The 14,513-nt window shown below is 43.9% G+C and overlaps 1 protein-coding gene across 1 annotated transcript in view; it reads right to left on the reverse strand.

Moving 5' to 3' along the window:
• The window catches only part of LOC126237096 (1-phosphatidylinositol 4,5-bisphosphate phosphodiesterase epsilon-1-like), a 428,615-nt gene that overhangs the window by 134,498 nt on the left and 279,604 nt on the right, over positions 1-14,513 (reverse strand). The window contains exon 7 of the mRNA XM_049946900.1: positions 10,434-10,728. Within this exon, the coding sequence (XP_049802857.1) occupies positions 10,434-10,728 (295 nt within the window). The remainder of the gene's footprint in view (positions 1-10,433; positions 10,729-14,513) is intronic.

The following is a 14,513-nucleotide window of genomic DNA, read 5'->3' on the forward strand; positions in this document are numbered from 1 at the left end:
CTCAGAGTCGGTCCACACTTGCCTTCAGGGTCGACAATGCCCGTTCGTATCGAGATACTCTGGTAGATGTATTTATCATAGCTGAAGATATTCATAGCATGGATTCTACAGATATGTATCTTGTGGAAAATACTTGTGATACTCGGAGATACAAACCATATTTCCGACACCAGCCGTTTCGCACGAATGGGATCGACTGTCAACAGACCACCCGAACCACTTTAATTAGAACATCCCAAGTCGCTGCCAAAACATATCTGGCAGACACATCCTTCAGCAGACTTTTTGTTACTGTAGAACAGTTTTCATGGTTGTGCTCCATTTTTTAAAATGCGTACCTTCACGTTCACAACAGGTTTTTGGACATAATAGTATGTTATATTTCTTGTGATCACTTCGTTCCGTAATGCTTCCGACATACAATTTGAGGAGTATGCTTACTTTCCTCCATTATGCCCATCAACACTGGGAGTCCCAAGACTTTAGTCAGAACTACACAGAAAGTAGAGCACGGTAAGTTGATTATACTGAGGTGCGGAACCAACCACCGGAAATTAGTATTTCACTACGTACGAAATGCCTGACCAGTAATTCATGCAATACGGTTTGTTATTGTTGTTGTGATCTTCAGTCTAAAGATTAGTTTTTTTAAACTCTTGGCACAGTGTCTCCTGCACAAGCCTCTTCTTCTCTGCATAGCTACTACAACTATTTGAACCTGCTTGCTGGAGTAAAGCCTTTGTCTACCTCTGCCATCATTATCCCTCACACTTTCCTCAGTCACTACACTATTTCTTTAGGCCTCGGGTTGCGCTCTCTCAACCGGTTCAGTATTTTGATCAATTTGTGACACACATTTCTGTTTGTCGCAATTTGATTCAGTACACAGTTATTAGTTATCAGGTCTACCGGTCTATTCTTCAGCATTCTCCTGTAGCACCACTGAAGCTTCCGTTCACTTGTTGGCTGAACCGTTCACGTTCACTTCCATTCAAGGCTACACTCCAGAAAAATACTGGTAAAAAAAGACTTCGTAATATTAAAGTTTCTATTCTGTGTTAACAAATTTCTCCTTTTCAGAAAGGTTGTTCCTGCTAATGCTGTTTTATACCCTCTGTATTTCGGTCGTCGTCAGTTATTTTGCTGCCCAAATACGGAAACTCACCTACTGTTTTTAGTGTCTCCTTTCCTAATATTATTCCCACATCTTCGCCTGATTTAATTCGACTATATTCGTTTATCCGTATTGTACTTTTGTTGATGTTCATTTTATAACTTTTCTTCAAGACACTGTCCACTCCGTTTACCTAATTTTGCAAATCCTTTTTCGCCTCTGACAGAAGTTTCTATTTTCCTATCCCTGAACATTAATTATCTATCCAAATTTCTCCTTGTTCACTGTATTTCATCCCTGCTGTCTTAAGAATTTCAGAGAATGTATTCCAATGAAGATTTATCTAAATCTAGACTTCTATAAATGTGTTTCTTTTTTTTAACTTGTATTCCATACGAAATGGTAGGGTCAGTACTGCCTCGCGTGTTCTTTATCTCGAAACCAAACTAAAATAATCTTCTCTAGGGTGGATTCTATCAGTTGTTCCCTTCTTCGGTGCGTAATTCTTGTCAGCATTTCTCAACCGTGATTTATTAAACTGATGATTTGGTAGTATTCACAACTGTCAGGCCGTTTTCTTTTGAATTGGAATTATTACACACTTCTTAACGTGTGAGAGTGTTTATAAACCGCCTGTGTTTCATTTTTATTTGGTTTATAGCGGGACCTGAATATGACGCAAATGTAGCATTGAAACTAGTCGTCTGAATAATAAATACCTTGAAAATACGGCTGTGGTGTTCCACTTCCATTACTTTAGTCAGAAGATTTCAGGGACTCCCATTCCTGTATATGCATCGTTTGCTTGAAGCCACAAAATCTAATTTGACAATATATTCTTAATTTCTGGGCACAACCCGAATCGATTGTTTTCATATTACTAAATCTCTGGAAAATGAGATACTTTGTTTTCGACAGTCAGCTACCTCATGTCATATAGTCTACCGTGACGAATTAGTATCAAAAAGAATCGTCAATGTTTTGATAAATAGCGGCCAATAAGAATTTTTCTCCTACAAAGTAATGGTGTTTACATAAACGATTATTCAAACTTTATACAAGCAGCTTCCGGAATTCTTTGGAAAAGGTGACAGAAAGTAAGCAGATCGGGCCAAGGCCTAGTAGACATAACCATATTACGCAAAACCAAATATTTTATCCCATCGAACAGTCAAAAAGAAACAACAGTTCAAAGAAACCTGTCCGTACGAAATAAATGTAGGTGCTTAGCCCTCTCACAGATTCAAGAATTCTTTACGACGAGGTTGATCAGCGAAGGCCTTTTTCGGATTATGATTTTAAACTGAACTTCCTCACAGAATGCGTAAAATTAGGTCTAAACAAGTCCGTTTCAAGTCAGTAGTCCCTAAACTGCAATAAAAAGTCCTTGTCTATCCTTAGAAACTGATAAAACCGCCCTGTCCTTGACTAGGGCTACCTAATATCGTTTTGTTTCATGTCGTGCCCTATGAAGAAGACCTAGTACCACGAGACCCATTCACATATTCAGGGTTAGTCTTTAAGTACCTGTGGATTTCAGGAGATAATTGTGAAGAAATTACACGATCGTTACATTCATGTGACAACCGCATATGTTGGACGTCAACGTGCAATAACCACTCACTGACGGCATGTGGCAGCACTAGCAATGGACAGTAGGTAAGACGTATCGAGAGGGACGCGAAGAACAGTGCAGTCGTTGCCACTATGTGGAAAAGTAGCGATTCATCTAACGTTCAAAAGGACACGACCATCGGCTTTCGCACCAGGGGTGGAGGCATTTTCCGAAAAGCCAATGTTGGAAACTGTTCGCAAGCCACCATGGCTAAAGTATACCAGACGTTCAATTGTTGAGCAACTGACCGCCCAGATGAATCAAGGAACTGCCAACAATGTCTTCTCAACGACTGTTCAGCGAACGCTGCTATGTATGGGCCTCCACAGCAGGCGCATCGTTCGTGCGCCCAAGCTTGCAGCTATTCGCTGGCGACGAAGGCTGGAATTTGCAGGACAGTACCGCACCTGAACGTCCACCAAGTAGCGACAGGTGGCCTTTCCAGACTAATTACGTTTTATGCTCCATCGGAAAGATGGCCTTTGGTGTATACGGCTCTGCAACAAACTTGGGAAGGGTCCAGTCCAGTGGAGAGAGTGTTACAGTCTGGGGAATGTTTTCGTGGCATTCCTTGGGTGAACTCGTCACTCTGGAAGCCACAATGGAACAACAGAAGTAAGCATCTATCGTTAGGGACCATGTCTACCCCTACATGTAGTTTGTTTTTCCTCAACACGATGGCATCTATCAGCTGAACAATGCAACGTGTCACGCACTCGCACCAGGGTGAGTTTACCATACTACTCTGCCCACCACATCCCCCAGATTTAAATCAAATCAAGAGTCTGTAGGACCACTTCTATGGGGCTGTTTGAGCCATGGATCCTGAACCGTGAAACCTATCGCAGCTGGCCACGGCATCGGTATCGGCATAGCTCCACAGCACTGTCGGTACGTTCAAGACCCTCAATGACTCCTTTTCTTTACTTCTGCGCTGCAATAAGTGGGTATTCAGGCTTTTGTCAAGTGGTCATATTAAAGTGACAGGGCCGTGTATTAGACAAACAGAAAATATACATTTCAGCGGAAAGTTGTTAACTCAAATTAGAGGTGGGCAGTATAAGCACCGTTTGTGACGTTCTGAATATCAATACGTGCCTTCGATTCCTTGCAGTCGTTAACAAGAAATGCTTGAGAGAGCTCGATAGTATCCCTCTGTGGAAATCTCCTCACTGGTATTGCCTATCTCCAGGCGCGAATTGATTCGACGTAACAATACAGAGCGGATGACTTGCCTACATGTTCTGACATGTCTTTTCCTTAGTACAACCACGCCATGGGGAATATTAGGAATCAAAACTTAGAGAGATGATCTATCCGCCGATAAGTGTCAGTTTTCTGTATGTCTTGTAGTTTCTGCGAGGTCTGCTTCTGAAACCGTGGAGACGTTTATCAATAGCCCTGTATAGCTGTCTGCACAGTGAGTCTGTGATTTTTCGTACAATGGAAAATGGTTCCTATACACATTTCTGCTGTTAACTCCAGTGTTTGAACTTCTGTGTATAGTTATTTGAAGAAAAACTACGAAATAAATTATTTTAGTGCAGGGTGAAATCTGATGCATGCACGACCACGATGACTTGCTTTCAAAGAGATTGATAGTAATGTTCTTGAGACTATGAAAATAGACCTTGTGTGGTCGAAATTTGTTCTAGATGAAACAACTCTGAATACGTAATCCTCTCTACATGCTCTGGGTTATGCACTACAACAAGTCAGACGTTCCATAAAGCACACAATTTTAGTATGCTACCACATAATCATTTGGATTCCTTGTACAAAAGATGATAAAAGTCATTAATATTCTCGAACCATGTCTCTAAAGGAGACACATTCCTTATAACAAAGCGAAACAGAGTTAATGTTAGTACTATTTAATGCTATTCTATCCACCAGTTCAAAGAGTTTTATAAAACGTTAATACTCTACTGTTCGTTATACAACATATATTTTAAGTATGCTCCGCTCGAAAGCCACAGCTGCTGTCTCTGCGTGCGCTCGAAATACTCATCTCATTTGTGTAGCACTTTCTAGCGTTTCTACCACGTGTTTTGTGGGGAAAGCACGATAATAACACACGAATTTGATGTTTTCGTCACGGAGCTTCCTAAAGTAGTTTGGGACGCCCATTGCCTCAATAATATTAACGACTGTACGAGACAACAGTGGAAAATTGTCCAAATGTTATTAGAATAATAATGTAATGGCATCTGTTCTGTAGGACTGCAATGAGGTCAGTTCTCAAGGTTTTCAGTACTTCATTTCAATTATTTGGAAAAGTGAAGAGGAAGCACACACACTTCTAAAATAAGAAGTATTAATAAAGCAAAATGTGCAGGAGAATTCTCGAAGAAACTGGAAAGAGGGAGGAAGATGTGAAAGAAGGTCGTGGGCAGCGTCAGGATATCTCAGTAGGAAGAGCACAGTCCGCGAAAAGTAAGATGCCGTGGTCGAATCTCGCCTTGAAAGACAGTCTTAATCCGTCAGGAAATTCCACTACTGCGTACACAAACTGACGAAGGAAATATTCATTCCGCGTGTACGATCAACTCGAAATCTTCAAAGCTGCGGATATCTGCCCCCCCCCCCCCCCCCCGTGTCCAGGTGCGTACTTCTCAAACAAATAAGAACATTACACTACATTAAACGTGCATACTAAGAGACTCTGGTAGACAAAATCGCTCGTGGTGTGTGAATAAATCAGAAAGAGCACTGGTTACAACACTACTCGTATTCGGAAGGAGTGGGGATCGAAATTCCCTTTGAAATAACCGATTTAGATTTTCTCTATTCAGTTAACTAAATAATGGAATTATTCTTTCGAGAAGAAAAGAGCCGGTACCTTTTCCCTAACCTATGTCAAATAATGACTATTTTTAGAACGAACGAATAAGACATACTGTTATAATGTCACTGTAGCAATATGTTGTTTATATTTATATGAAAATCATAATTATCACCAGAACAGCTGTCAATAAAATTCTTTTTGTTTTATTTCCATGACTAGTTGTGATTTCAGGCTGTGATATCAGTTATTTCTCCTTCCGGTCTTCTCGAGGGAAGTTACTCTGCTTCTGCTCTGGTCTTCCTCTTCCCGTTTATGGACTGTTTTGGACTCCTCAGAAACCTTATACTTCCTCGGACTTCCTCATTCTAGTTGCTCTATACATCTATCTAAGCGTCTTCATTTGAGCTTCTTGCCCATGTCTTAGCTCCGTACAGAAAAGGTCTCACAGCTTTTTATTTGACGTTCCTTTGGATTTGACGTTTAGGCTATGTTTCCACCACCAAATATTCCAGAATTCTTAAGCAATCGCCCAATGTAGTTGATCCTATGTGATTCACCGCCGGAGAACCAAAATAGTTGCAAGAAATGCAGAACAACTTCTATATTAGCTGTGATGGTTGTAGTTATATCCTTCATATAATAAGTAGCGGCTGTGGAAAACGAAATGTACAAAACACTCGTACCTATATTTTGAGGTTTTTTTCCTTAACGAGGTTCGTAACTGGACCGCAGTCTATTTTCTGCATCGACGTCCGAGATACAGCGAGAGCTGGCAAGGGAACACTCAGGGACACTAACATACCATCGTTACGTAGCATTTAGCACTATAAATTCATCTATGTTATTCAGTGGGTACTGTTTTTAAAATACTGTAGCATTTGTCTTCATTTTGTCATATTTTTTTTATCATTTCTCTCTGTGATAAGTGGTATAGTGGTAAGGCAAAGGAATAGTTGAAGCTTTGTTTTCGGAGTTTCAACCGAGTTACGGTTCCATTTTTGCACATTGTATTACGGAGACAGTAATATCCTTCTCTAGGTACTCCGAGCAGTATTCTTACCCTACCTTTTCTCTTTTTTCTTCTGTTCTCTGTATCTACCCTCTTGGACTCAACATCAGTTAACGATTTCCCCCTTTCCTCCCCCCCAGTTCATGAATTTAGTGTTTTAGTGTTTTAATTGGTAGCATTTCCATGTTTATTCAACTATTTACTCTCTCTTTTCACCTTTTCTTCTTTTGCTTTCTTTCCTTCTTTTCTTACTATTTTATCATCGTTTTTTCTCTCTCTCTCTCGTTTTCCCTATATCCTTCCCTGTTATCCTCACAGTCCGTATGCACTATTTATTCTACTTTTCATTTCTCTTCCTCTCAGTTTTGAAATCATTTTCCTTCTGACATCTGTGGACTTGCTTAACAGTGTTCTATGTTGGACCACCTACTGAGGCCTCGTCTTTCATCTTTGACTTCCCTCGCCTTCACAAGTGTGTCGCCTTCAACTGACTATTTGTAATAAATAACATTTTTCTTCAAACGTGGAAATTGGGCTCTCGGAGGTTTGAAACTAGGTCTCTATACATTAAGGCATCTTTCACTGGAGTTTGTTTATACTCTCGTGCTGACTGTACTACCCGTTGCGAAGCGCACATTTCTTCTTTGAATCTTCCCTATTGCTCTCAATTTAGCTCTAAAATTTTTCAGGCCGATGAACGGTACTCAAGAATTGGCTGAACACGGTTTTATAAACAATCTCCTACATGGGCGAACTTCACTTTGCTTCTCTCGACACATCCGAGTTTGGTCTATAGCATCTTCAATATCGGATTAAAGCTCAGAATAGTAAATTATATCAGGGAGTTTAAAGAGACGAGCTGGTGGCATGTAAACTGTACTTGTACCTTTATTTCAAAAGTATTGCCCAGCACTGTTGATGCACTTGTCCCACTGCGACACATGTCGGTAGATGACCGTCTGGTGAAATTCTTGTGGTTGCTTTGTGAAACAGTTCCGCACTTTCTGCTCCACTTCCTTGTCTAAGGTGAATCGTTTCCTCTCAATGCCATGTTTAACTCATTCGCAATGGCATAATCGCAGGAGGACAGATGCAGAGTGTATGGAGGATAACTGAGGACTTCTCATTTGAACCTATGCATGAGCTCCTTCACTGTGTTTGCTGTATGCGATCTCGCTCTGTCGTGGAGCTGGCTTGCTTAATCTTTCCCGCACTTCGGTTTTTTGGATGACGTAGATCCTGCACGCTTCTAGTGGAGACATCGTCGTTTTGTCTCGGGATCGAAGTGATGACACCATGTCTCGTCTCTGGGAACCATGCGTGACAGAACCTCATCCCCTTCCTTGGCATAGCACTGTTGATGTTGGAGATAGACTTCCATTCGACATACTTTCTGTGCTGGTTAAATATTTTGAGGCCCCCTTTGGACGCACACTTTGCGAAATTTGAAACTATTCTTAAGCACTTTCGACGCTCAATCCGATTTCTGCTACAATGGCTGTACTTAAACTCGTCGCTCTTGAATAATTTGGCCATCCACCTGCTGTACAGTGCCATTAGTAATGCGGTGTATCGTTCCAGACCATAAATCATTGGCTATCGACATCCGTACTTCCCTGAATCTCTTGTTACACCCCTTGACTCTAGCAACGGACATGATTTGTTCTCCGTACACTGGTGCCATTCTTTGATGAATTTCGGTTCCCCGCACTCCTTACGCTGTTAGGCAACTCAGTAACCCCCTTTTCCTCCTTTTGAAGCCTCCACTTAACTCTTTTCTGCACGACTGAGTGAAGTGGACGGTCGACGCACACGACTGTTTGCTCTATTGCCACGTGGGTGTGCTCCCATGTCCCTCTAGCGGCGAGTCTGGGACGTACATGTTCTTATAGGGATCGCATCTTTCTCCACAGGGAATGACATTACGATTCTTTCAGCGCTTTTATTTTTAAAGCCCTCGGCTCGTTTCTTTTTGAACGCACCTTACAAATTTGAGCTTGTCTATAAGTTATGGGAAGGTAACTCTGGATAGAGAGCTGTCAACGGAGATCCTAAATCGAACCATTGCTTAGCAAAACGTCTGAAATTTGGAAAATGGAAGGTAGTACTGTTAGAACTGAAGCTGTGTGGGTGGATCGTGTGACGTGTTTGGGTACACTACCTGATCAAACGTATTCGGATATCACTGTGTAATGAAGAACTGACCACTAGATGTCGCAGGATATGGATCCACCATTATAAAAGGAGGCGGGGAGTAGAGTGTTGCCACTAGAGAAACAGTAATACCAGAGTGGGTCGGCCAACAGGGCTCAGTGACGTCGACCATGGACTAGACATTGGATGTTACATGAGTAACAAATTCATCAGGGATTTTTCGATCCTTCCGAAGGCGCCCGGGACGATCGTTGGTGATGTGATTCTGAAGTGGAAGCACGAAACCAAACCAGTCAGATCTCATGTACTGACAGACATTGGCAACGAGCATTACGGAGGTTGGAAGATCGCATGAAATTAGCGGAAGGAATCACTCGTAAGTTCTAAAACGCTGCCAGCAGTCCAGGTAGGACGATGAGGCGTGTAGGGAGTTAAAAGAAGGGTACAGAGTGGCCGAGCAGCTCCTCATAAGCCAGTCATTTCTGTAGTCAATACTGAGTGACGCTTGAGTTGGTAGAAAGAGCGAAGCCACTGAATAGTGGATGACTGACGCGTCACGCTATACACTGAAATGAAATGATCGTACAGCATTGGTGGCCGGAAGTCCCAAATGCAGAAGTTCGGCTGCTGAGTTGCTAGTCTTTTTTAGTTGACATCACACTGGATGACTTGCATGTGGATGATGATGTAAAGGTGACGAGGACAATGAAACACCCAGTCTCAGATACGGTCGGAAATCGAACCCAGGCCCACTGCACGGTAGTCAGATGGGCTGACCCCTCAGCTAGGAAGGCGGACACGCTACACGCTCTGGCAGCCTGAGAGGAGGGTTTGGTTTTCACGAATGTCTGGAATATATTACCTGCTACCATGTGTAGTGTCAACAGTGAAGTATGGAGGAGATGGTGTTATGAAATGTGGGTGTTTTTCGAAGTTAGGGTGTGGTCTCCTTAGAGCGCATATGCGGAAGAATATGAATACATTACGTATAGCGTACAGTTAAGGAATATTTCGGAGACGATGATTGTTTGTATGAAGATGATAATGCACCCTGTCATAAAACAACATCTTTGAGGCAATGGTTTGTGGACAATAACATTCCTGAAGTGGAGGAGTCTGCCCTGTGTCCCGATCTGAACCAGATGGAACACCTTTGCGATGAGATCGCTACTATCTGTGGATTGGGCTCCGTAGGAAGAATGGGCTGCAATTCCTCCACAGACATTCAGACACTTCACAGAAAGTGTCACCAACACATTTCAAACCGTTATGAGGGCGAAAGGTGGACACAACTCATATTAATGTCCACTAATAAACGTTCAGATACTCTGCACCAGATAGTGTAGATCGGTAAGGGCATCACCCACAAAAACACACTCCATAGGCAAAATGATACATTCTGGAAAATCGTAAGGCAGTTCTGTTAAGACACCTTGGAATAGTAGAGAGGAAAAAGGAAGGTCCGTAGGGCTGACGTAACGAGTGCAGATGGTGATGATGACAGCGCAAGTGTCGGATCGCGGTCAGAACGAGAAGAACCTGAAGGTCGAGGTGACGAGCGAGCGGACGGCGCGGCGCAGAGACAGCGGCCAGGCCACGTCGCCAGAGGCGGGTGCGGGGGCGGAGCGCGAGTGTCGGCGTGAGTGGGGGCGGAGGGATGGCTTACCACTGCGCGCCGGGCGCGGCCGCGGCCGCCGCTGCGGCTGTGGCTGGGGGCCGAGGAGCGCGCGCGCGCCCCGCGCCGCCGCCTCACCTCGAGCTGCGCCTCCGCCGCCTCCGCCGCCGCCGCCGCCGCAGGGCCCGCCGCCGGCGAGGGCGAGTGCGGGGGCGGCGCCAGCACGACGAGGCTGGGGCTGCCCGCCAGGATGTCCCGCAGCTCGCGCAGGAAGGCGCCGAAGAAGGGCACGACGCGGCACTCCGACATCGCCAGCGCCCGCGCCAGCGCGCGCTCGTACTCGGCCGACATCAGCGCCGCCGACAGGAAGTCCAGCACCGGCAGCGACTCCTTCTCCGTGATCGACAGCCAGAACGGTTTCAGCTTGTTTGACCTGCGGGCACACGGCGGAGTGGCGCACTTAGGCGTGGTAAATGAGACTCGCAGAAAATTCAAAATGGCCACGCGGGAATGGCTAATACTGGGAGAAGACATGATGGAATTACATTTTCCTGGAGACATATGAGTCTCAACTTACATTCGATAAGGACAGAAGCTGAAGCAACGAATTAAATTTTGTGGGACGGCCGGGAATCGAACCCAGGTCTCCTGCTTACTACGCAGATGTGCTAACCACTGTGGGTACCACAGCTGCACAGACTACGCTAGTCCAGTGCTATCCCTAAACAAACGTCAATTTACAACCTCAGCCCGATTTCCACTTCTTAAATAGTCAGTATTGGCCAGGCTCTCTGAGATCCTATCAGATCAATAGATCAGCTGCACCTGAGCTATAGGCTCAATTTCCCCATTACGTACAAAGATGGGTGCTGTTCCAATGTTGGAGGGCATTGCCAACATCGACGATTTAAGAATGGGAAAATGGGCTGAAGGTGAGATCTGAAGTTTGTTAGGGAGGGCATTGGACTAGAATATAGTCCATGCAGGGGTGGTAGCCACAATGCTGCAGTGGTGTAGCGGTTAGCACATCTTCCTAGTAAGGAAGAAACCTGCGTTCAAGCCACAGTCATTGTACAAATTTTAATTCATTAGTACAGTTTCTAGCCTTCACTGCGAGAAGAATTTGACAGAATACTGAAAAATATAAGGTCCCTGCAGTAGACGAAATTCCCTCATAATTGTAGAGATCGTTGGGAAAGCCAGCCACGACAAAATTATTCCACTTTTCATACAAGATAAATGAGACAGCTGAAATACCAGACTTCAATTAGCATGTAATAATTGAATTTCCAAAGAAAGTTGGTAGTGACAGGTCTGAATATTACTGATCTATCATGTTGTCAAAAGACTGGCACGATTACACTCTAGGAATAAATAAATTCAAACACGTCACGCCACGAAGGAATTACAAGAATGGACGGAAATCCGTAGATGTGACGTACATGGACAAAAAAAAAACTATTACGATTTCAAAAAAATTGGATTATTTATTCATGAGAAACAAATGGTGCAAGTCAGCCGGCCAGAGTGGCCGAGCGGTTCTAGGCGCTTCAGTCTGGAACAGCGTGACCGCTACGGTCGCAGGTTCGAGTCCTGCCTCGGGCATGGATGTGTGTGATGTCCTTAGGTTAGTTAGGTTTAAGTAGTTCTAAGTTCTAGGGAACTGATGACCTCAGATGTTAAGTCCCATAGTGCTCGCCGGCCGCGGTGGTCTAGCGGTTCTGGCGCTGCAGTCCGGAACCGCGGGACTGCTACGGTCGCAGGTTCAAATCCTGCCTCGGGCATGGGTGTGTGTGATGTCCTTAGGTTAGTTAGGTTTAAGTAGTTCTAAGTTCTAGGGGACTTATGACCTAAGATGTTGAGTCCCATAGTGCTCAGAGCCATTTGAACCATTTTTTTTTCCCATAGTGCTCACAGCCATTTGAACCATTTTTTTGTTCAAGTCAGTAATGTGTTCGCCCACTTCTGGCCCTTACACAAGCAGTTATTTTTCTTGGCATTGAATTGATACAGTTACTGTATGTCCTCCTGAGGGATATTGTGCCAAATTCTGCCTAACTGGCGCGCTACAACGTCAAAATCAGGTCGAGTTGGGGCGGGGTGGGAGGGGGGTGGGGTGGGGGCGGTTCATTGGAGGGCTCTGCTCATAAGGCTCTAAACATTCTCAATGGACAGGATTTGGCAAACATGAAAACAAGCAGTAGAAACTCTCGCCGCGTGCGGGCGGGCGTTATCTTACTGAAATATAATCTCAGGAAAGTTTACCATTAGGGACAACAAAACAGGGCGCAGAATATCGTCGACGTACGGCTGTGTAGTAAGAGGGTGCCATGAATGGCAACCGAAGACCTCCTGCTATGAAATGAAAAGGCACCTCAGACCATCGTTCCTGATTGTCGGGCTGTACACCAGGCGACATTAAGATTGGTATACCTCTGGTGTCTGCAGACATGTATTCCCTGGTCATCGGGGCTTAATTCGAAGCGGTCTCGCTACTGATCACAGTTAATGAGATTCCAGGCCGACAACGTCTTTGGGGAAGCCCCAGACAGATGTGGGATACCAACCCGACTGTCGCCTGCTGTATGGCCCAACAACCAGGAGTGACGATGTGGGGTAGCATTTCATTTCATAGCATTATCCCTTTGGTTGTTAGCCACAACACACTTACAGCACAGCGATACGTTAACGATTTTCTACGCCCCGTTTAGTTCCCCTTTATGGAAAGCCATCCTGGGCTTACATTCCCACCCACACACAGTCGCCGGATCTTTCCCCAATTGAGAACATTTGGAGCATTATGGGCAGGGCCCTCCAACTATGTCGGGATTTCGACGATCTCAGGCGCCAGTTGTACAGAATTTGGTACGATATCCCTGAGGAGGATATCACACAATTTTATCAATCAGTGCCAATCCTAATAACTGCTTCAGTAATGGCCAGAGGTGGGCCAACGTGTCATTGACTTGCTCAGCTTGTGAGGTTCTTTCTCGTGAATAAATCAACTAAATTTTCTGAAATTGTAATCATTTGTTTGACTGTACATGTAAATCACATCTACCGATTTCCGTCTCATTCGGGTAATTCCTTGGTGGTGACTCGATTTTTCGTTTTGTTTTAGTTTATTTATAGAAGTTGGAATACTGGTAGAAGCCAAACTCAGAGAAGACTGATTTCAGTTCCGGAGAAATTTAGGAAAGTGTGAGGCGGTACTGACGCACCAACTATCTTAGAAGAAAGGAAAATCTAAATTTATAGTGTTTGTAGATTTAGAGAAAGCTTTTGTGTTGTTGACCGGAACACACTCTTTCAAGTATTTGAGATGGGAGTGACACACAGTTGTTGCCTATCCCCGATGCCTATATCCTGTACATTGAGCACGCAGTAAAGGAAATCAAAGAAAAATTTGGAGAAGGAATTCTACAACTACATCTACATGGATATTCTGAATATCGCATTTAAGTGTCTGGCAAAGTGTTCATCGAACCACCTTCACAATTCTCTATTTTTCCAATATCGTATAGCTCACGGAAAGAACGATCACCTACATCTTTCAGTACGAGTTCTGATTTCCCTTATTTTATCCTGGTGATCGTTTCTCCCTATGTAGGTCGGCGTCAACAAAATATTTTCGCATTCGGAGGAGAAAGTCGGTCATTGGAATTTCGTAAGGAGATTGCTCCGCAACGAAAAACGCCTTTGTTTTAATGATGTCCAGCCCAAATACTGTATAATTTCACGGACACTCTCTCCCCTATTTCGCGATAGTACAAAACGTGCTGCCTTTCTTTGAACTTTTTCGATGCACTCCGTCAGTCCTATCTGGTAAGGATCCCACACCGCACAGCAGTATTCTAAAAGAGGACGGACAAGAGTAGTGTAGGCAGTCTCCTTAGTTCTGTTACATTTTCTATGTGTCCTACCAATAAAACGCAGTCTTTGGTTAGCCTTCTGCACAACAATTTCTATGTGTTCCTTCCAATTTAAGTTGTTCGTAATTTTAATACTAGGTATTTAGTTGAATTTACGACCTTTAGATTTGACTGATTTCTCGTGTAACCGAAGTTGAACGGATTCCTTTTAGCGCTCACACTTTTCGTTATTTAGGGTCGATTGCCAATTTTCGCACCTTACAGATATCTTAAAATTTGTTTTGGTCTTCTGTTGACTTTACTAATCGATAAACGACGGCGTCATCAGCAAACAACCTAAGACGGC

This window comes from Schistocerca nitens, chromosome 2, assembly GCF_023898315.1.
Source record: "Schistocerca nitens isolate TAMUIC-IGC-003100 chromosome 2, iqSchNite1.1, whole genome shotgun sequence".
Taxonomy (NCBI): domain Eukaryota; kingdom Metazoa; phylum Arthropoda; class Insecta; order Orthoptera; family Acrididae; genus Schistocerca; species Schistocerca nitens.